Here is a 25314-nt window from a genome sequence, read left to right as displayed (position 1 = left end):
GGGGAAGTTTGTGTATGTTGGAATGTCCGTGAATGTTAAGTAACAGTTTAGTGCATTGATGCAGCGGTCGACTGGGATCTTGGGGGTCAGTCCGAGTTGATCGCTCGCTAGCTATTTTTTGCAGAGCAGCGATCAGATAGTCGCCGCCCACGGGAGAGTGTATTTTCGCTTTGCAAGTGTGCGATCGCATGTGCAGCCGAGCGGGACGAAAAAGTTTTTTGCAGTTTCAGAATAGGTCTGAACTTACTCAGCCCTTGCGATCACTTCAGTCTGTCCGGTCCTGGAATTGACGTCAGACACCCGCCCTGCAAACCCCTGGACACGCCTGCGTTTTCCCTACCACTCCCAGAAAACGGTCAGTTGTCACCTATAAATGCCCTCTTTCTGTCAATCTCCTTTCGAACGGCTGTGCGAATGGAATCGTCGCTAGAAGCATTGCACAGCAACTATGCTGTTTGTACCCGTATGACGCACGTGCGCATTGCGGTGTATGCGCAGTAGTAACCTGATCGCTGTGCTACGAAAACCAACAGCGTGCGATCAACTCGGAATGACCTCCCTTGACAGGTTGTAATATCCTGTGGGTTATAAATGATATAGGAATACATACAACGTAAAATATGTACCCTAAGCAAACAGAGCACAATACAGGAGTTGCTTTGGCGCATTAGTGATGACGCAACACCTGCCCATGCTAAATTTGGTTAAAATATGGGGGCATCAAGGTGCGCAAAAGTGCATAAACAAAATGGAGGACTTGCATGTTATTTAGTGGAGGGAATGGTGATTTGAGTTAGCAAATTTGTATGTACATTTTATTTATTTCATCTGTCACAGAGCAGTGTGTGTACAGTATGTATATATATCACACTGGAAATCACAAAAAGTTCCCCTCCATTTTATCCAGGCACACAGCAGCTTGCCCTGCACACAAAGCATCTCTCACTCTCTGTGAGCAGAGAAGAGCAGGACCACAGCGATGGACCACAAGTAGCAGAGGCGGATGAGAGGGAAGACAAGCGAGATGGAGGAAAGGAGGATGGGCAGACGGATGCTGAGCAGAGAGATTTGCAGAGAGCAGAGGGATGCAGGAGGAGAGGAGAGAGTCATGGGACGGCAGAGCGGAGAAGGTGGAGTAGATGATTGACACAAGGATGACTCCAGGAGATGGATCGAAGCTAATACAAGAGGTGGGGGAAGCAGAGAGAGAGAGAGAGAGAGAGAGAGATGGAATTATAAGACTGATGGATGGAGACAGTGGACGTATAGAGACATAGAGGGGGAACGAGCTGCTTGGCAGGTGTGACAGTCTCCTCCTCTAAGTCCTTCTTCTCAGGGGGCCTGGAGAACTGAAAGGAAGAAAAAAAAAACACAAGAAAAGAGGAGGGAGAGAATAATCCCCCCCCCCCCTTCCTCTTCTTCTCCCAGCCAATAACAGAGAGAGCTGCACCATCCACAGGACCATATATAAATGAGGAGAGGGGGACCAGACTGTTCACATGAAGGGAGAGTAAGGTGACAGCACTTTGGGATTAAGACACTAAGAGTCACATCGGATCCTTCCCTCCTCCCTTTCTCTCACTTCCTCTCTCCAAAATCTTGCGCCCCCCCCTCCTCTTCTTTCCAGACAAAGACCCCCCCACCCCCAAACTGCTTACCCATCCCTTCTCTCTGCTGATTGCTTCATCAATATTTTTATATCTGTATCTATTTATCTATATATATATATTTATTTTTTTGGGGATCTTTTTCTACTTCTGGAAGCATCTTCGGAATCTCTTCTCTCCTTTGTTCCAGACGAAGGAATATTTTCATAGTATTTGATTTTTTTGATTTTTTCACGCTCCGGTTTCTTGTCTCGATCCCGTGACGGCCGCCGGGAGGGGGCAAGGGAGCGGCGGGGTGGGCAGGCGCACCTCGGACGCCAGGACGCTGAGAAAAGGAACCCGGCGACAAGAGAGACGCAACCGAAAATCTACAGGAGCCAACCTACGTTCCCTAAGCATGGTGACTGTAAGTGCCGCCATCTTTCTTTATAGCAGAGATTCTGGGTGTGCTTGCATGTGGTGCGTGGAAGGGTTAAAGAGGAGGTGACCAGGGTTATTTCTGCACTGTGCTAGTGGAGGAGGAGGAAGTAAGGTGGATGGAAAGGTAGAGGGATGGAGAAAGGACTCCCAAGGGAAACCCATCTGGGACTTTAATGCGTCTTACAATGCAGCAGAGGGAAGGACAGAAAAGGGGCGGAGAAGGGAGTATGATAGGAAGAGTGGGGGGATGAGATAAAAGGATGCACTCTGTGTCTATGGTGCACTGTGGTACTGCCACGTAAATTACACTAATACATATATAGCATCTAGATGGATATGAGATAGATATAGATAGATAGATATGAGCTATGTAGCTACATTATATATATATATATATATATATGTAGCTACATTATATATATATATATATATATATATATATATATATACACACACACATACGTAAATACATACTAGATAGATAGATAGATAGATAGATAGATAGATAGATAGATAGATAGATAGATAGATAGATGCAATGGATGCGGGCTGTAAGAATGCAGACATTGCACAGGCTGACACCACAAACACCCACCCCAGTTGCAGCTGGTACCTACAGGAACATGAAGGGGAGGGGGAGAAGCTTCTTGAGAACAATAGAAGAGACATGGCATTCACTGGGTGTGTGAGATGCCTGTGTGTGTACTCACGCCTGTTTCCAGGACATGCATCTGTAGATTAATAGTTTAATATACTAAAGTGGATTGAAGAATACCTACATTACTATACATATATACCTACATTACTATACATATATATATATATATATATATATATATATTTCTATTTCTGAAATAGGAGCTACTGCATGCAATACTACTTGTGTTATATACTATGTTTTATGTATATACTGGGCTATGCCACACAAACGCATATATATATATATATATATATATATATATATGTGTACACCGCCCTGTGTAAGCATATGTACTGATGCACCACTCTGTCTCATATACTATGTGAACGATACTGCTTTGTGTCACACACGGGATATGTATTGCACATGTCTCACACTACCTGAGATATACTGACACATATTGCTTGTATCACACATTACCTAACATACACTGCCTATATCACACATTACCTGACATATACTACCTGTGTCACAGACTACCTGACATATTCTACCTGTGTCACACACTACCTGACATATGCTACCTGTGTCACATACTACCTGACATATACTAGCCTGTGTCACACGCTACCTGACATATACTACCTGTGTCACATACTACCTGACATATGCTACCTGTGTCATACAGTACCTGACATATACGACCTGTGTCACACACTACCTGACATATACTGCCCATGTCACACACTACCTGACATATACTAGCCTGTGTTACACACTACCTGACATACACTCCTTGTGTTACACACTACCTGACATATACTACCTGTGTCACACACTACCTGACATATACTAGCATGTGTTACACACTACCTGACATACACTCCTTGTGTTACACACTACCTGACATATACTACCTATGCCACACACTACCTGACATATAAAGCCTTTGTCAAACACTACCTGACATATACTATCTGTATCACACACTACCTGACATATACTGCCTGTGTCACACACTACCTGGCATATACTGCCTGTGTCACACACTACCTGACATATACTGCCTGTGTCACACACTACCTGACATATACTATCTGTGTCACACACTACCTGACATATACTGCCTGTGTCACACACTACCTGACATATACTATCTGTGTCACACACTACCTGACATATACTGCCTATGTCACACACTACCTGACATATACTGCCTGTGTCACACACTACCTGACATATACTGCCTGTGTCACACGCTACCTGACATACTGATTGTGTGCACACTACTTTACACACTACATAGGTAGTATATGTCAGGTAGTGTGTGATATGGACATGTACTATCTGTGTCACACACTACCTGACATATACTCCTTATGTTACACACTACCTGACATATACTACCTGTGTCACATACTACCTGACATATACTACCTGTGTCATACAGTACCTGACATATACGACCTGTGTCACACACTACTTGACATATACTGCCCATGTCACACACTACCTGACATATACTAGCCTGTGTTACACACTACCTGACATATACTACCTGTGTCACACACTACCTGACATATACGAGCATGTGTTACACACTACCTGACATACACTCCTTGTGTTACACACTACCTGACATATACTACCTATGTCACACACTACCTGACATATACGACCTATGTCACACACTACTTGACATATACTGCCCATGTCACACACTACCTGACATATACTAGCCTGTGTTACACACTACCTGACATATACTACCTGTGTCACACACTACTTGACATATACTGCCCATGTCACACACTACCTGACATATACTAGCCTGTGTTACACACTACCTGACATATACTACCTGTGTCACACACTACTTGACATATACTGCCCATGTCACACACTACCTGACATACACTCCTTGTGTTACACACTACCTGACATATACTAGCCTGTGTCACACACTACCTGACATATACGACCTGTGTCACACACTACTTGACATATACTGCCCATGTCACACACTACCTGACATATACTAGCCTGTGTCACACACTACCTGACATATACTAGCATGTGTTACACACTACCTGACATACACTCCTTGTGTTACACACTGCCTGACATATACTACCTATGTCACACACTACCTGACATATAAAGCCTGTGTCAAACACTACCTGACATATACTATCTGTATCACACACTACCTGACATATACTGCCTGTGTCACATACTACCTGGCATATACTGCCTGTGTCACACACTACCTGACATATACTATCTGTGTCACACACTACCTGACATATACTGCCTGTGTCACACACTACCTGACATATACTATCTGTGTCACACACTACCTGACATATACTGCCTGTGTCACACACTACCTGACATATACTGCCTGTGTCACACACTACCTGACATATACTGCCTGTGTCACACGCTACCTGACATACTGATTGTGTGCACACTACTTTACACACTACACAGGTAGTATATGTCAGGTAGTGTGTGATATGGACATGTGCTATCTGTGTCACACACTACCTGACATATACTCCTTGTGTTACACACTACCTGACATATACTGCCTGTGTCACACACTTCCTGACATATACTAGCCTGTGTCACACACTACCTGACATATACGACCTGTGTCACACATTACCTGACATATACTGGCTGTGTCACAGACTACCTGACATATACTGGCTGTGTCACACACTACCTGACATATACTAGCCTTTGTCACACACTACCTGACATATACTAGCCTGTGTCACACACTACCTGACATATACTGCCTGTGTCACACACTGCCTGACATATAAAGCCTGTGTCGCAAACTACCTGACATATACTGACACTGGGACACTACCTGACATATACTAATTGTGTCACACACTACCTGACACATACTGTCTGTGTCACACACTACCTGACATATTCTAGCCTGTGTCACACACTACCTGACATATACTGCCTGTGTCACACACTACCTGACATATAAAGCCTGTGTCGCAAACTACCTGACATATACTGACACTGTGACACTACCTGACATATACTGATTGTGTCACACACTGCCTGACATATATTGCCTGTGTCACGCACTACCTGACATATACAAGCCTGTGTCACACACTACCTGACATATACTTCCTGTGTCACACACTACCTGACATATACTGCTTGTGTCACACACTGCCTGACATATACTGGCTGTGTCACACACTGCCTGACATATACTCTCCGTGTCACACACTACCTGACATATACTGATTATTTCACACACTACCTGACATATACTTCCTGTGTCACATGCTACCTGGCATATACTGCCTGTGTCACACACTACCTGACATATACTAGTCTGTGTCACACACTACCTGACATATACTGCCTGTGTCACGCACTACCTGACATATACTGCCTGTGTCACACACTGCCTGAAATATACTAGCTGTGTCACACACTGCCTGACATACACTCTCCGTGTCACACACTACCTGACATATACTGATTGTTTCACATAGCCTGTGTCGCAAACTACCTGACATATACTGACACTGGGACACTACCTGACATATACTGATTGTGTCACACACTACCTGACACATACTGATTGTGTCACACACTACCTGACACATACTGTCTGTGTCACACACTACCTGACATATACTAGCCTGTGTCACACACTACCTGACATATACTGCCTGTGTCACACACTACCTGACATATACTGCCTGTGTCACACACAGTCTGTTATATACTAGCTGTGTCACACACTGCCTGACATACACTCTCCGTGTCACACACTACCTGACATATACTGATTGTTTCACACACTACCTGACATGTACTCTCCGTGTCACACACTACCTGACATATACTGATTCTGTCACAAACTAACTGGCATATACTTATTGTGTTACACACTGCCTGACATATACTGCCTGTATCACACACTACCTGACATATACTAGCCTGTGTCACACACTGCCTGACATATACTGCCTGTATCTCACACCACCTAACACATACAGGAGGGTGCTATGCATACTTGCCTACTTTTGAAAAAGCATGTCAGGGAGAATGTGACAGTAACACCTATCAGTGCGGATGTGTACCGCTACATCTGAGAGACGTGTCATAAAAATGACTTACATCCAAATGTAAATGAGCCCCAAAGTTAGTAAGATCTACTTGTTGAAGAAAAGACACTGATAATTTTCAGGATTTGTTTCTGTATTGTGTTTTAAAAGAGGTTCTATATACAGTAAGTGGCCATGAGAAACCTTATTTAAAATGCATGTAGCCATAGGGATCATTGTGCCTTATAACCAATACAGGGAAATGGGGATGATGATTTGAATGTATGTATTTCTGATTTCTCTTCTCCCCCCCCCCCCTTTCCCCCCCAAGAATGTAACAGCTGTGATATGGGGATAATGTGCAGTGGGATGTAGTTATGTGACCGGCGGTCAGGAGACCACACAATACTGACCCCTGGATCCTGACAGGTCAAAATCCCGACAGTCGGCATGCCAAATAGCAAGGACTATTCCCACTCGCGGGTGTTCACAACACCCAAAGAGTGGGAATAGAACCACCGAGCCCACAGCGTGGCGTGTGCAGCAGGCTCGCAAGGGGCTTCGTTGCGCTCGCCCCTCCCACCGGCATTCTGCTGCCGGGATCCCGCGGACGGTTTACTGACCGCTATGATACCCGGCACTGGTAACCCGTACCCAACGTGGTGCAATCAGGGAGAGTACTGATCCATTCTGTGAGTCAGGGAGATTGCTACTATTTCAGTGAGTCTCCTGCAGTATGCGGGAGGGTAGGCAACTATGACCTGACATATACTGCCCGTGTCACACACTACCTGACATATACTGCCCGTGTCACACACTACCTGACATATACTTCCTGTGTTACATACTGCCTGACATATACTGGTCTTGCAACACGCTACAGGACATATACCACCTATGTCACACACTACCTGACATACACTGTCCGTGTCACACACTACCTGACATACACTGTCCGTATCACACACTACCTGACATACATCGTCCATATCACACACTACCTGACATACACTGTCCGTATTATACACTACCTGACATACACTGTCCGTATCACACACTATCTGACATACATCGTCCATATCACACACTACCTGACATACACTGTCCGTATCACACACTACCTGACATACACTGTCCGTATCACACACTACCTGACATACACTGTCCGTATCACACACTACCTGACATACACTGTCCGTATCACACACTACCTGACATACAATGTCCGTATCACACACTACCTGACATACACTGTCCGTATCACACACTACCTGATATACACTGTCCATATCACACACTACCTGACATACACTGTCCGTATCACACACTACCTGACATACACTGTCCGTATCAAAAACTACCTGACATACACTGTCCGTATTATACACTACCTGACATACACTGTCCGTATTATACACTATCTGACATACACTGTCCGTATTATACACTATCTGACATACACTGTCCGTATTATACACTACCTGACATACACTGTCAGTCTCACACACTACCTGACATACACTGTCCGTATCATACATTACCTGACATACACTGTCCGTATTATACACTACCTGACATACACTGTCCGTATCACACACTACCTGACATACACTGTCCGTATTATACACTACCTGACATACACTGTCCGTATCATACACTACCTGACATACACTGTCCGTACTATACACTACCTGACATACACTGTCCGTATCATACACTACCTGTCTGACATACACTGTCCGTATCATACACTACCTGACATACACTGTCCGTATCATACACTACCTGACATACACTGTCCGTATCATACACTACCTGACATACACTGTCCGTATTATACACTACCTGACATACACTGTCCGTATCACACACTACCTGACATACACTGTCCGTATTATACACTACCTGACATACACTGTCCGTATCACACACTACCTGACATACACTGTCCGTATCACACACTACCTGACATACACTGTCCGTATCACACACTACCTGACATACACTGTCCGTATCATACACTACCTGACATACACTGTCCGTATCACACACTACCTGACATACACTGTCCGTATCACACACTACCTGACATACACTGTCCGTATCACACACTACCTGACATACACTGTCCGTATCACACACTACCTGACATACACTGTCCGTATCACACACTACCTGACATACACTGTCCGTATCACACACTACCTGACATACACTGTCCGTATCACACACTACCTGACATACACTGTCCGTATCACACACTACCTGACATACACTGTCCGTATCACACACTACCTGACATACACTGTCCGTATCACACACTACCTGACATACACTGTCCGTATCACACACTACCTGACATACACTGTACGTATCACACACTACCTGACATACACTGTACGTATCACACACTACCTGACATACACTGTCCGTATCACACACTACCTGACATACACTGTCCGTATTATACACTACCTGACATACACTGTCCGTATCACACACTACCTGACATACACTGTACGTATCACACACTACCTGACATACACTGTCCGTATCACACACTGCCTGACATACACTGTACGTATCACACACTACCTGACATACACTGTCCGTATCACACACTACCTGACATGCACTGTCCGTATCACACACTACCTGACATACACTGTACGTATCACACACTACCTGACATACACTGTCCGTATCACACACTACCTGACATACACTGTCCGTATCACACACTACCTGACATACACTGTACGTATCACACACTACCTGACATACACTGTACGTATCACACACTACCTGACATACACTGTACGTATCACACACTACCTGACATACACTGTCCGTATCACACACTACCTGACATACACTGTACGTATCACACACTACCTGACATACACTGTCCGTATCACACACTACCTGACATACACTGTACATATCACACACTACCTGACATACACTGTACGTATCACACACTACCTGACATACACTGTACGTATCACACACTACCTGACATACACTGTCCGTATCACACACTACCTGACATACACTGTACGTATCACACACTACCTGACATACACTGTACGTATCACACACTACCTGACATACACTGTCCGTATCACACACTACCTGACATATACTGCCAGTGAGAGTATCCTCTGTTTCCAGACTGCTGTCACCGCTACATGTACTGACTTGGGATGATAAAGTGACCAGAGTGATAGAGATAACGGGACTGCGGGTCCCACGTACTCCTTACTACAGGACTTTGCACTAGTTTTCTGTGAAGTCCGAGATGCGTGCTTCAAACACAGTGCAACAACCATGCTGGGGGGTGTGGGACTTTGGGGCTTCTCCAAAAAGAGAGAAGGGCTTTTTACAACCCACCCCACAAAAATAACACAAAAAAGGAGGTGAAAATGCCCCCCCAAAAAAGGGCAGACAAATGTGGAAAAAACAAAAGAAAAAACAAATAGGCCCCATGCATTAGGTTGACAGGTGAAAGGTCGACATGACAATAGTCGACACAAAAACAGAAAGGTAGACACTGGTTAAGGTCGACAGATACAAAAGGTCAACAAGACAATGATCAACACAGAAACGGTCGACACTTTTTTTGTTTTGTTTTTATGTGGATACATCTTTCATATTCTATATTTCATGTTCTGTGACCACCATCAGTAGAAATGTAGACCCTCCCAGGCACGCTCCGCTTGCCATGCTTTGGACAAGGTGAATCACTCCACTACAGCTGCTCTCGCCGTAGGTTACTATCAGGGCAGCCATCAGGGGAGACTGAGGGGACTGGTGTCCCAGGACCTTACAAAGAGGCTCCTACCACTATTACCTGGAGAGCTGCACCAGGCTGTGATACAACAGTGGGTTGATGCACAGGGAGGACTTCTTAAGACCAACCTTCCCTACACATCAGCTCTCTGAACCGTTCCTATAAGATCATATATATGTAATATTACAATGTATGATGTCACATAGAGGTGGAGTGGTGCTGCAGATTTTTTATTTTTTTTTTGTTTGGGGGGGGGGGGGGGGGGGGCTGTCCCTTTTGTCAGTCCCGGGCCCCACAATTTCTGATGTCAGCCTTCGTTACTATCCCCAATCGTAGTCCACGTGGATGGAGAATCAAGCAAATGTTGGCAATCCGTGAAAAAACCCCAAAACATGTGTTGACCATTTGTGTTTCGACCAATGTCATATTGACCTTTTGGACCTGTTGACCTTAAGCACTGTCGACATTTTGTTTGTCGGCATGTCGACCATATGGTGTCGACCTATTGTAGATCTATTCTCCGGATACCCTCAGGAGGCTCCTGGGGCAGATAGCACCTCGAGCTTCAGGTTAGCGGTCTCTTGGCCAGAAGATCGAGTGACGCTCCATCACCTACTGGGGGCGCCTTTAAGCCCCCAGCGTGCATGGAAATCTACACTTCATCTTAGCCAAAAGGCTGAGAAACGATAATACATTGCGCTAGTATTGTACACAGAATGACAGCCAGCTACAGGCCAGCACACATGGTGGAACAGGCCTGGGTAGCGACTGTTGTTATTGGCTAGATAGGCTGCTGCTGGCTGGAGGATTTCTTTATCAATATAACAATTACAATTTATTTATACTGTCCTTATAGAAAGGTGACATACAGTATGTGCTATATGCTGACCGACAGCCTAATCCGGGTGGTCTTCAGGTTACCGACTGTCGAGATCCCGGCACACAGTATACCGGCGCCGGAATCCCGACAGCCGGCATACCAACAGTTTTTCTCCCTCGTGGACCCCCCTGGAGGGAGAATAGATAGCGTGGCGCGCGTAGCCACCATGCCCGCAGCACGGCGAGCGCAGCGAGCCCGCAAGGGGCTCATTTGCGCTCACCGCGTTGTCGGTAAGCCGGCGGTCGGGCATCCGGCGCCGGTGTGCTGGTCGCCGGGAGCCCGGCCACCGGCATACCATACCACACCCAGGCCTAATCCAGTAATGGGGACCCTTTGTCACTCCAGCTGTTGTTGAACTACACATCCCAACATGCCCTGCTACAGTTTTAGCATGGCCAAATAGCAAAACTGAAGCAGGGCATGCTGGGATGTTAGTTCAACAACAGCTGGAGTGCCAAAGTTTCCCCATCACTGGCCTAATATATATATATATATATATATATATATATATGCGAAAGCCCTCACTCACTCACTGACTCATCACTAATTCTCTTACTACCCAATATGTTAGGAAGATGAAATGTAACACAGGTATTCTGCAGGTGGGAAATAGGAAAACTACATCATTAGAATTTAAATAAACCTTCCGCAAGGGGATGAAAAGCGGGTTGACATAATGGCGTCATTACCGATGCGTGGCTTGCGTTGCATGAATGATAACGCCCAAACGCACAATCGGATAAAAATTTGGGTTGCACCTCCAGTGTGTAGAATGTAATAAACTACAAAAATGGTCCTGTCACTTTTTACCGTATCTGCTACGGGTGCTCCTCGGGTAACGCCAAGAACCATGGATTAATATTTACTTTCATTAAAGCGTCTCAAATTTACATCTCTATAGATTTACCACATTTTTAACACTCATTTATATTTACAACCAGGAAAAGCTGAAACTGCCGTGCGAAGAGCGGGTAGAACATCTAGTAATTAGATAAGGCAAGGTTGCACCGTGGACTGGGTGGGGAAAGGAGGATAGTGAAGGGGGTGAGGGGCTATTGACAGAGAGATGGATGATGAAGGAGAACATAATGAGATGCATAGAGATACTGGGAGGGGGCTGAGACCTCAGACAGGAGCAGATGGATGAATAGGGAATGTGTAAGACAGAGACGGAGAAGGGACAGTGTGGAAGAGAAAGAAAAGACAGTCTGCGGGCGGGGAGTGTCATCGTGATATATGGGGTGATGCTGCTAAATGGACGGGTGACGTACACAGGAGAGGGAGATGGAGTGTGTGACTAGGTAGAGCTGGTCGGTGGAGGAGGATGGAGGGCATGCTTAGAAATGTATGAGGAAGAATTCAGAAATGACGGGCTGCAGTGAGACAGCCTCAGTATGGACTGGTGGAAGCACAGTGTCTAGTACAGGGTCACAGGACATCATAGTGCTGCGTATATGTGACAGCAGCCCTCCTTACACAGTGACCTGCCAACACAAAAGGGCGTACGCGTTTGTACCGGGGGGGGGGGGGGGCAAATGTTTTCTGCATGCGGGGAATTACTGGCTGCTGGTGCATGTAGGACATGGCAGCTTTTTCTTTACACTGCGGCTTACAGTACAGCCACGCGGCAGCCCCCCCCAGCTATAAATCTGTCCTCACACTAGCGGGTGAATATAAGTCACATGCATCTCCTATTTCCGAGCTGACTGCGCATGTGTCTGACTCAGAATCATAGCTGCCTGCCCTCCCGCATCCTGCGGGAGCCTCCCGTTTCAGCCATAGATCTCCAGGTGCTCTGCTTTGTAGGTCAATTCTGAATTCTTCAGTTTGTGTCAGGGGTCATACTAAGGAGTTTCTTTGCAAGAACAGTGATTTGCTGTAGCTGCTCAGAAGTCACTGCCGACGGCTCTCATTATCCCCCCTTGTGGGAACCCTTGACAGGAAAGACTGAGACAGACAGCAACACATGATAACACACAGGGGGGCAGATGTAATAGCCTGGAAAAGGGATAAAGAAGTGAAAAACCAGTGATAAGCGCAAGGTGATAACGTACCAGCTAATTATTATTATTATCCTTTATTTATATGGCGCCACAAGGGTTCTGCAGCGCCCAATTACAGAGTACATAAACAAATAATCAAGCAGGAAAACAGCAACTTCCAGTTGACTACAATATAGGAGAAGTACAGGGTAAATAAACATAGCTACATCAGCAGATGACACTGGAATAAGTATCAGGTGGCAGAAGATTGCTGGATTTGGTGCAGTTGAATATTATTAGAGTAAGAAAAGGATAAACACATGAGGGAAGAGGGCCCTGCTCGTGAGAGCTTACATTCTAAAGGGGAGGGGTAGACAGACAGGGGTGACACAGATGGGGTACATAGAGAGCATGGAACAGAGGGTTTAGGATGAGATTTGGCTGGGTTTGGTGAAGAAGTGGGTCTTGAGATCCCGTTTGAAGTTTTGTAGAGAGGTGGAGAGTCTGAGGGGGAGAGGTAGGGAATTCCAGAGAAGTGGTGCAGCACGTGAAAAATCTTGGAGGTAGGAGTGGGAGGAAGTAATCCGTAGGCAGGAGAGTCGGCGTGCATTAGCAGAGCGCAGAGGACGTGTGGGAGTGTAAAGGGAGATAAGGTCAGAGATGTAGATGGGAGAGGAGTGGGTGGGGGCTTTGTAAGCGAGTGTGAGAAGCTTGAAATGGATTCTGAAAGGGAAGGGGAGCCAATAGGTCTAGTAAGAGAGGAGAGGTGGACGTAGTGCGTTTGGTGAGGAAAATGAGCCGGGCAGCAGCATTGTGGATAGATTGGAGTGGAGAGAGGTATTTGTCAGGAATGCCAGTCAGGAGGAGATTACAGTAGTCCAGTCTGGAGATGACCAGTGAGTGGATAAGAGTCTTAAGGCCTGTACACACTGGTCAATATATCGGTCGTTCTCCTGAACGGCCGATATATCGCGGGACCGTCGGCCAGTGTGTACGGCCGATACGTCTGTGAACTCCGTCGTTCACAGACGTATCGCGTCGGCCGCGCAGCACAGCCGACGGCCAATATATCTACCGATATAGTGGCGCGTCGCTGTGTGTGTACGGGGCGGTCGGCCGACCACCCGTACACATGCTGCGGCGGCCGGCAGTGATTGACAGGTGAACTGGGCGGCCGTGTGTACACGCCCGCCCAGTTCATGACGTCAGTCCCCGACGGATCGAGTAGTGTGTATGCTGAACACACTGCTCGATCTGTCCATAGATATATCTGCAGATCAATTGATCTGCAGATATATCTGTTAGTGTGTACCCACCTTTAGTAGCATCCTGGGTCAGAAAGGGTCTGATCCTGGAAATATTTTTTAGATGAAAACGGCAGGTTTGTGAGAGGTGCTGAATGTGTGGTTCGAAGGAGAGGGAGGAGTCAAGGATTACTCCAAGACAGCGCACTTGGGGGCTAGAGGAGATAGTAGTGCCATCAATAGAAAATAAGATTGTAGGAGGTGAGGTTATGCGGGAGGGAGGGAAGATGATCAGCTCGGTCTTAGACATGTTAAGTTTAAGAAAGCGCTGGGACATCCAGGAAGAGGTAGCAGAGAGACAGTTGGAGATACGAGTGAGGAGAGCAGGGGAGAGGTCTGGAGAGGAAAGATAGATTTGAGTGTCATCAGCATAGAGATGATATTGGAAACCAAAAGAACTAATGAGCTTACCTAGTGAGGACGTATAGAGAGAGAAGAGAAGAGGACCAAGGACAGAACCTTGGGGTACCCCTACAGTTAGTGGAAGTGAGAGGGAGGTGGAGTCATGATAGGAGACAGAGAATGAACGGTCAGAAAGGTAGGAAGACAGCCAAGAGAGGGCAGTGTCACGCAGACCAATGGAGTGAAGGATTTGCAGTAGGAGAGGATGGTCCACAGTGTCAAAAGCAGCAGAGAGATCAAGTAGAATAAGTAGATCGGTAGTTGGAGAGAGTGTTTGGATCAAGGGTAGGTTTTTTAAGAATAGGAGACATGAGTGCATGCTTGAAGGCAGAGGGGACAGTGCCTGATGAGAGGGAGAGATTGAGAAGGTGGGAAAGATGGGAACAAGCAGAAGGAGAGAGGTAGCAGAGGAGGCGAGAGGGGATAGGGTCAAGTGGGGAGGTGGTGAGGGGACAGGAACGAATGAGGGCCATGACTTCCTCTCCAGATGCATGGGAGAAAGATGTCAGAGTTGGTGCGAGGGATGGGGAGGGTTGGTAAGGGATGGGAGAAGGCTGGTTACTAATGGTCTGTTGTGATGATGTGATGTCCTGACGTATGGAGTCAATTTTGGATGTGAAGTAAGTGGCAAAGTCAAGAGCAGAGAGTGAGGAAGGGAGACGAGGTGGAGGTGGGCAGAGGAGTGAGTTGAGAGTGGCAAAGAGGCGCCGGGGGTTGGAAGACTGGGAGGAGATGAGGTTCTTGAAGTATGACTGTTTAGCAAGAGAAAGGGCAGCACTGAAGGATGAGAGCATAAGTTTGAAATGAAGGAAGTCTGCCTTAGAGCGTGATTTCCTCCAGTGACGCTCAGCAGTACGTGAGCATTTTTGCAGATATCTGGTGCATTTGGTGTGCCAGGGTTGAGGTGTTAATTTGCGAGGGTGAATAGTGGTCGGTGGAGCAACAGAATCAAGAGCAGAAGTAAGGGAAGCATTGTATGTGGAAGTGGCTTGTTCAGGGCATGAGAGAGAGAAAATAGGAGAGAGAAGTGAGTCAAACAGGGAGGAAAGGAATGTGGTGTCAATAGCTTCAATGTTACGCTTAGTGATGGTAGCCTTAGGAGGTAGAGATGGGGAAGTCGAGAGAGATAGGTTAAAGGAGAGCAGGTGGTGGTCAGAGAGGGGAAATGGGGAGTTGGAAAAATCAGAAATATCACAGCGGTGAGTGAAGACCAGATCCAGTGAGCTCCCATTCACATGGGAGGGTGAGGAGGTCCACTGGGAGAGACCAAGTGAAGAGGTGAGGTTAAGGAGTTTAGAGGCAGGGGATTGTGTGGGGATTTCAATAGGGATGTTGAAATCGCCTAGGATAATGGAGGGAATGTCAGAAGAGAGGAAGTGAGGAAGCCAGGAAGCAAAGTTGTCGATGAATTTGGAAGCAGTGCCAGGGGGGCGGTAAATGACAGCTACTCTAAGATGTACTGGTTGGAAGAGGCGTATGGCATGGACCTCAAATGTAGAGAATGTATGGGATGGTTCTGGTGGTATGAGTTGGTAGGAGTAACTAGAAGGTAAAAGGACCCCAACACCACCCCCATGGCGACCCCCAGGTCGGGGTGTGTGTGTGAATGTGAGGCCCCCAGCAGAGAGAGCAGCAGGAGAAGTAGTGTCAGAGGGCGTAATCCAAGTTTCAGTAATGGCTAGTAGGTGTAGGGAGTTGGAAATGAAAAGGTCATGAGTGGGGACCAGTTTGTTACAAACAGATCTGGCATTCCAGATGCAGCTAATCATTACAGATTTGAAAAATGACAGTTAGGAGCTGACTGACTGGTGCGTTATCACCTTGCACTTATCATTGCTTTATCACTTCTCCAGGCTTAATACATCTGCCCCAGGGTCTTATCTATGCTTCTGTGCACTCATCCATAGCGTCTGCTTCTGCTGTTAAGGGGGGTACACACGGAGAGATCCGTGCTTAAATTCTAAGCAATTGCATTTGGAATTTATTGCATAGGCATCACATTTATCATGTATATTGTACTGGGTGAATAGAAAAGAAATATCACAGCGAATATATATTGCAAACAAGAAAGCCTGTATTGCAGACAGCAATGTATCAATACTTGCAAAACTTCCCAAAATATATTGTTACTAATGTTATATAGAAATATATTGCAACAGCAAACATTTAAGCAGAGACACGCCCATTTGTGTAACTAGACACGCCCTTTGGGCAGAGTATGACACGCCCCCTCGGCGGTGCGCCACGTTCTGCACAGCACATCCTCCTGTAATCTCTCTGATTCTAGTTTTCAAAAGTAGGCAAGTATGGGCAGAATACATACTGAGCGCATGTGCCGCACAGTGCGTAGGAAGTAGCACATAGGCGCGTCCGTGTCGCAACTGTGCAAACGGAGACTAATGTGAAGTAAGCATGTCCTGGACGTGCACTGCAACGTCTGTGCTTCAGTTAGGGGTTTGGGCGCAGTTAGTATTTCTGTGTTAGATGGATCTCCTGAACCCGGCATGTGGGCGGTGTGACCGAGATGCAGGAAATCCCACTCACACATACATAGACATACAGATAGCTGTATTAGCATATATTAGTTGTCAGGCTGCGGTGACACGTCTGTACCCGACCCATAATCAGGACCTGTAACCCCCCTCCTGCCATGCAACACAACATGGCTGTACCAATGTGCACAGCTACACCTTCTGCTCCCAACAAGGCCCAATGCATATATATATACAGAAACACCTGCTGTGTATTGTCTCATCCGTATATGGGGTATTACCACATATTTCCCTTCTCTACTGGAATCAAAATACGCCTCACTGAGACTGACTGCATTGCCACACCCATTTACTTGTAATTTGGACCTCCCCGATAGGATCCCCTGAAGGGATGTTTCAAAAGTTGACAAGTATGCAATTCCATAGTTGATGCATGTGGTGGGAGAGGGACAGATTCCGTGTCACATAGCTCCCCCCTGCCTGTGTCACCCTGTGGTGGGAGAGGGACAGATTCCGTGTCACATAGCTCCCTCCTGTTTGCGTCACCCTGTGGTGGGAGGGACAGATTCCGTGTCACATAGCTCCCTCCTGTCTGTGTCACCCTGTGGTGGGAGGGACAGAATCCACATCACATAGCTCCCTCCTGTCTGTGTCACCCTGTGGTGGGAGAGGGACAGACCCCATGTTACATAGCTCCCTCCTGTCTGCGTCACCCTGTGGTGGGAGGGACAGATTCCGTGTCACATAGCTCCCTCCTGTCTGTGTCACCCTGTGGTGGGAGGGACAGAATCCACATCACATAGCTCCCTCCTGTCTGTGTCACCCTGTGGTGGGAGAGGGACAGACCCCATGTTACATAGCTCCCTCCTGTCTGTGTCACCCTGTGGTGGGAGGGACAGACCCCATGTCACATAACTCCCTCCTGTCTGTATCACCCTGTGGTGGGAAGGACAGACCCTATGTCACATAGCTCCATTCTGTCTGTGTTACCCTGTGGTGGGAGGGACAGACACCACGTCACATAGCTCCCTCCTGTCTGTGTCATCCTGTGGTGGGAGGGACAGACCCCATGTCACATAGCTCCCTCCTGTCTGTGTCACTCTGTGGTGGGAGGGACAGACACCACGTCACATAGCTCCCTCCTGTCTGTGTCACCCTGTGGTGGGAGGGACAGACCCCACGTCACATAGCTCCCTCCTGTCTGTGTCACCCTGTGGTGGGAGGGACAGACCCCATGTCACATAGCTCCCTCCTGCCTGTGTCACCCTGTGGTGGGAGGGACAGACCCCATGTCACATAGCTCCCTCCTGCCTGTGTCACCCTGTGGTGGGAGGGACAGACACCATGTCACATAGCTCCCTCCTGCCTCTGTCACCCTGTGGTGGGAGGGACAGACACCATGTCACATAACTCCCCCATGTCTCTGTACACATGCTCCCACTATCCATTAACTTCTATGGGGGAACCGGCTGCTGAGCATAAGCTTGGCATACTACTATGTGTATACATCGCGGTGCCACTATGAAACAGCGCTATACGCAGCAACAACATAACTGGACACATCAGTAGCGAATAGAAGACCTCTGCTAGGGTAATTTAAAGCGTAGAGCCCCATCACACAAGGTAACAAATGGGCGCTATATCGCACCTGCTCTCATTGCTACTCCTGCTATTTAGTTACCTACTGCTGGTATTTAACACCACCTGGCCATGTCGTCACTTGGTTGCCCAATATGGCTACTCCCTGTAGCTTCTGTGGTGGTGGCCCTATCTGTGCCACCCTGCGATGGGAGGGAAAGTCTCCTGGGGGAGAGGTATGAAACCTTCTAGAGAGGACAAGTTGCCCATAAAACCAATCAGCTTCTGTCATTTATCAAGTGCATTCTATAATATGATAGCTAGAACCTGATTGGTGGGATACCTCTCACCCCAAGTCACATAGCTCTATAATGTCTACATACTTCCCCAATATGTTGGATGTCTGCCATCATATTACCAGTGTTATTATTTTTTATAAATCACTGTCGTAGTCAGTAGCGCTGTACAACGGGGAGATGAAACAGACGTCTCTTAGTTACAAACAATACAGGAATATAGCTAGTGACAAACACAGTGAAGACCCTGCTCCCCAGAGCTCGCCATCCAGTAAGACAGATAGGAAGTAAGGCACCCGGAACACAGTGCATATTGCGCGGACTGGCCGGTCAGCTGCTTTCTGTTTCATAAATGAGTCCTGCACACTCTACACTAATACATAATGACAACAATTAGTTATTGCAATTAACCAATTATGCATCAAATTGTTACATTACAGTATAGCTTGAAATGGTTGGCAATTAAAGAGAGGCCAAACAAGCATCTTAGACGGAGCAGGATTGTTTGAACTAATTAGCATTTTTTTGTAACAAGGAGGCGGTACACTGGGATTTACTAGCAGAGAGTAGCTCAATGACCAGAGTCATGTGACCATGTGTGTCTCTGTAGTGTAACTCTCCCTTTTACTTAACACTGTAGTAACTATAAAGAATCGCATTGCAGGATGCGATTATTATGGCGGGATCTACACCCCGGGGAAAGGATCGGAGATAACTGCTGCGGTCCCCCAGGTAAAACATTTGTGTGATATTGAATATTTGAAGTTATCTCCCGAAAACTGGTGTTTTGGGGGAATAAGCCGCAAATATTGAATGATAAATACTAAATAGGCCCCTATGCAGCAGTGGTGGATTATCATCACACAAATTATTACCCTGCAGGAGGGTAGTTCAGTTCAGTAGAGCATCACCTCGAGGCTTGGTTACACAACACATATATCTCAACTTTACTGCACAGCTCTCTAGGGTGCATAGTCACTACGGTGGTGTGCCGTATCGGCAATAACGTTTAATTTATTTGTTTTCCCCTCCCTTACTCTACCCCTCTGGGGGTGTATATTATATTCACCATTAGAAAAAGTACTTGCAGTTTAATAGTGACATATAGTTTCTATATTTCTATATACACTATGGGGGTAATTCCAAGTTGATCGCAGCAGGAATTTAGTTAGCAATTGGGCAAAACCATGTGCACTGCAGGGGAGGCAGATTTAACATGTGCAGAGAGAGTTAGATTTGGGTGAGTTATTTTATTTCTGTGCAGGGTAAATAATACTGGCTGCTTTATTTTTAAACTGCAAATTAGATTGCAGATTGCATACACCCCACCCATATCTAATCTCTCTGCACATGTTATATCTGCCACACAGGAGCGGATCTTGGTGCGGGCAAGCAGTGCCTTTGCCTGGGGCGCTGCGGCCTGGGGGCGCGGCCGCAGTCACCCCGAAGGCACCGCCGCCTGCCCGCACTCCGCTCCCCGCTCCACGGCTGCAGCAGACGCCGTGGGCTGTGTGGGCGTCCGCTGCAGCCGGCTCCAGGCACAGACACTAGAGGTCGTTATTGACCTCTAGTGTCTGTGCGGCGCTATGGGAGAGACGTCATTGACGTCTCTCCCATAGAGAGGAGCGGGCAGCCCGATTGACGGAGCAGCAGAAGAAGCAGGAGCGGGGCAGTGGTAAGTATTGTTTTTATTATTTTGTGTGTGTGTTTGTAAGCGGGGGGCACAGCGAAAGGGGGCAAATAAAGAGGGGGCACAGCGACGGGGAAAATAAAGAGGGGGCACAGCAACAGGGGGCAAATAAAGAGGGGGCACAGCAACAGGGGGCAAATAAAGAGGGGGCACAGCGACAGGGGGCAAATAAAGAGGGGGTACAGCGACAGGGGGCAAATAAAGAGGGGGCACAGCAACAGGGGGCAAATAAAGAGGGGGCACAGCGACAGGGGGCAAATAAACTGGGGGGCACAGCTACTGGGAGCATAACTGGCCACGCCCCTCCCCTCCCCTATGAAGCCCCCAACCGCACACTAACTGTTTTGCCACGGGGGGGGGGGGGGGGGGCGCCAGTGGAAACTCTCCCACTGGGCGCCACAAGGGGTAGAACCGGCCCTGCTGCCACACCTGCAGTGCACATGGTTTTGCCCAATTGCTAACTAAATTCCTGCTGCGATCAACTTTGAATTACCCCCTATGTACCAGCCCGTCAAAATGACGGAACAACATAAAAGTAATGTCAGCGCCGGCAGCTGTGCACACCTCAACTATTGAATTACTTCATCAGGTGTCATCTAGTGGTCGCCGATGCGCATCACACACAAATTCCCACCTTAGGGGTTAGGAGCAGCGTTAGCTTTTTATTTTATTTATTTATTTATTAACAGTTTCTTATATAGCGCAGCAAATTCCGTTGCGCTTTACAATTTGAAATAACAATTATATAACAAACTGGGTAATAACAAACAGTCATAGAGGTAGGAAGGCCCTGCTCGCAAGCTTACAATCTATAGGGAAAGAGTCATACGATCATAACCCAGAACATGGACACCAAGAGGATGTTTATGCAATTATGAACACACGCAGACAAACACACACACACACACACACACACACACACACACACATATATATATAGATACATAAACACACACATATACACACACACACATATATGTATATACACACACACACACACTAGCTGTTCTACCCATTCTTCGCACGGGAGTTTCTGATTTTCGCAGTTGTAAATATAAATAAGTGTTAAAAATTTAAAATCTATAGAGATGTAAATTTGAGACGTCTTAATGAAAGTAAATATTAATCCATGGTTCTTGGCGTTACCCGAACAGCAGCCGTAGCAAATACGTTAAAAAGTGACAGGACCATTTTTGTAGTTTATTACATTCTACACACTGGAGGTTCAATCCAAATTTTGATCCGATTGTCTGTTTGGGCGTTATCGTTCACGCAACACAAGCTACGCATTGGTAATGACGTCATTATGTCAACCCTCTGTTCATAACCTTAGGTTTCTTAAAATCGTAATTACATAGTTTTCCCACCTGCAGAATACCTATGTTACATTTCAGCTTCCTAACATATCGGGTAGTAAGAGAATTAGTGATGAGTGAGTGAGTGAGTGAGTGAGTGAGTGAGTGAGTGAGTGAGTGAGTGAGTAAGGGCGTCTGCATTTATATATATAAATATACACTGCTCAAAAAAATTAAAGGGAACACTTAAACAACACAATGTAACTCCAAGTAAATCACATTTCTGTGAAATCAAACTGTCCACTTAGGGAGCAACACTGATTGACAATCAATTTCACATGCTGTTGTGCAAATGGAATAGACAACAGATGGAAATTATAGGCAATTAGAAAGACACCCCCAATAAAGGAGTTGTTCTGCAGGTGGTGACCACAGACCACTTCTCAGCTCCTATGCTTTCTGGCTGATGTTTTGGTCACTTTTGAAAGCTGGCGGTGCTTTCACTCTAGTAGTAGCATGAGACGGAGTCTACAAACCACACAAGTGGCTCAGGTAGTGCAGCTCATCCAGGATGGCACATCAATGCGAGCTGTGGCAAGAAGGTTTGCTGTGTCTGTCAGCGTAGTGTCCAGAGCATGGAGGCGCTACCAGGAGACAGGCCAGTACATCAGGAGACGTGGAGGAGGCCATAGGAGGGCAACAACCCAGCAGCAGGACCGCTACCTCCGCCTTTGTGCAAGGAGGAACAGGAGGAGCACTGCCAGAGCCCTACAAAATGACCTCCAGCAAGCCACAAATGTGCATGTGTCTACTGAAACGATCAGAAACAGACTCCATGAGGGTGGTATGAGGGCCCGATGTCCCCAGGTGGGGGTTGTGCTTACAGCCCAACACCGTGCAGGACGTTTGGCATTTGCCAGAGAACACCAAGATTGGCAAATTCGCCACTGGCGCCCTGTGCTCTTCACAGATGAAAGCAGGTTCTCACTGAGCACATGTGACAGACGTGACAGAGTCTGGAGATGCCAAGGAGACCGTTCTGCTGCCTGCAACATCCTCCAGCATGACCGGTTTGGCAGTGGGTCAGTAATCGTGTGGGGTGGCATTTCTTTTGGGGGCCGCACAGCCCTCCACGTGCTCGCCAGAGGTAGCCTGACTGCCATTAGGTACCGAGATGAGATCCTCAGACCCCTTGTGAGACCATATGCTGGTGCGGTTGGCCCTGGGTTCCTCCTAATGCAAGACAATGCTAGACCTCATGTGGCTGGAGTGTGTCAGTAGTTCCTGCAAGACGAAGGCATTGATGCTATGGACTGGCCCGCCCGTTCCCCAGACCTAAATCCAATTGAGCACATCTAGGACATCACGTCTCGCTCCATCCACCAATGCCACGTTACACCACAGACTGTCCAGGAGTTGGCAGATGCTTTAGTCCAGGTCTGGGAGGAGATCCCTCAGGTGACAATCCACCACCTCATCAGGAGCATGGCCAGGCGTTGTAGGGAGGTCATACAGGCACGTGGAGGCCACACACACTACTGAGCCTCATTTTGACTTGTTTTAAGGACATTACATCAAAGTTGGATCAGCCCGTAGTGTGTTTTTCCACTTTAATTTTGAAGGTGACTCCAAATCCAGACCTCCATGGGTTAATAAGCTTGATTTCCATTGATAATTTTTGTGTGATTTTGTTGTCAGCACATTCAACTATGTAAAGAACAAAGTATTTAATAAGAATATTACATTCATTCAGATCTAGGATGTGTTATTTTAGTGTTCCCTTTATTTTTTTGAGCAGTGTATATATATATATATATATATATATACTTCAATGCTTTTAACCATTACTCTGATAGGGCCATATACATCGCGCTTGTGGATCACTGGGTTGTTTTAACTAGGGTTCAGTGATGCGAGCAGCACAGCACATGGAGTAGCTAAGTTTTGGAATCATCCATTTTTTTGCCTGCATCGAGGAATATTGTTTGCAGGGGGGTTGACTTTTTGCATGTGGGGATGGCAGGTACCTTTGTAGCCACATTATATAATTAATAGGAAAGGCTTGGTATGTGCATATGGTTATAGATGTATTAACCTAGTAATGTTTTCTACATATACATTTTAAGTACCAGCCCCTCGGTTTTGAATTATAAGCAATAATGTAACGGGTATTCCAACATTTGCATATTTTTAGCATGTTGTCAATATATAGAGGGACATCGTTAATGTCTATTGCCGGTGTGACTGTTACCTAGCAACGCTGACTAGGTAGTGTACCACACAGAGGAAGTGATGCGGTCCGGGCAGGAAGCACGATGCGCTTCATAGCCCGTGCGTGCGTCCCACCGGGTCCATACGACTAGATACAGGAAGTGACGCGAACTGGACCGGAAGTTGGATGCATTCCAGGATTCCGGCGTGCGTTCCACCGGCTGACTTTAGGTGTTTTAACATGTAATAAGATGCTATTTTGAGCTGCCTTTGGGGTTTTGGACACATGCGGAGATCTGTGTTGGCTTGCTCCTAATGTGCTGTGCTGTTTGTATCTTTAATCTAATATGCTGACAATTTTTGGAGTTAATTAGTGATTGAGGGGGTGGGACCAGTGTGATGGTATATATGGCCCATGCATTTAGATCAGTGCAAGGGAGATGGCATTTGGTAATCTGGTCTTGAAAAAGGCTCTGTGGTGAGCCGAAACGTTGACCATGACCTTGTGAGTATTTGCTGGTGACATTAAAGGCTCGTTTTGTACTTTTGAAGAAGTCTGGTGAGTGCATCCTTAGTTCTTGAAGATATATATATATATATATATATATATACAGATAGATAGATAGA

The 25314-nt window shown here is 46.6% G+C and overlaps 1 protein-coding gene across 5 annotated transcripts in view; it reads left to right on the top strand.

Moving 5' to 3' along the window:
- The first annotated feature begins 1054 nt into the window (after nucleotides 1–1054).
- The window catches only part of ELAVL3 (ELAV like RNA binding protein 3), a 95808-nt gene continuing 71548 nt past the window's right edge, over nucleotides 1055–25314 (top strand). For 2 of the 5 annotated variants that reach the window (XM_063931228.1, XM_063931226.1), the window contains exon 1: nucleotides 1056–2013. In XM_063931228.1, coding sequence (XP_063787298.1) covers nucleotides 2005–2013 — 9 coding nt within the window. In that variant the 5' untranslated portion in view covers nucleotides 1056–2004. Of the gene's footprint in view, nucleotides 2014–25314 lie in introns of all 5 variants that reach the window. The other 3 variants (XM_063931227.1, XM_063931232.1, XM_063931231.1) reach the window with 3 other exon arrangements.

Source organism: Pseudophryne corroboree, chromosome 6 (genome assembly GCF_028390025.1).
Source record: "Pseudophryne corroboree isolate aPseCor3 chromosome 6, aPseCor3.hap2, whole genome shotgun sequence".
Lineage (NCBI taxonomy): Eukaryota > Metazoa > Chordata > Amphibia > Anura > Myobatrachidae > Pseudophryne > Pseudophryne corroboree.
Note: the sequence above shows the minus strand (reverse complement) of the source record. Positions and strands in the feature narration are given on the sequence as shown.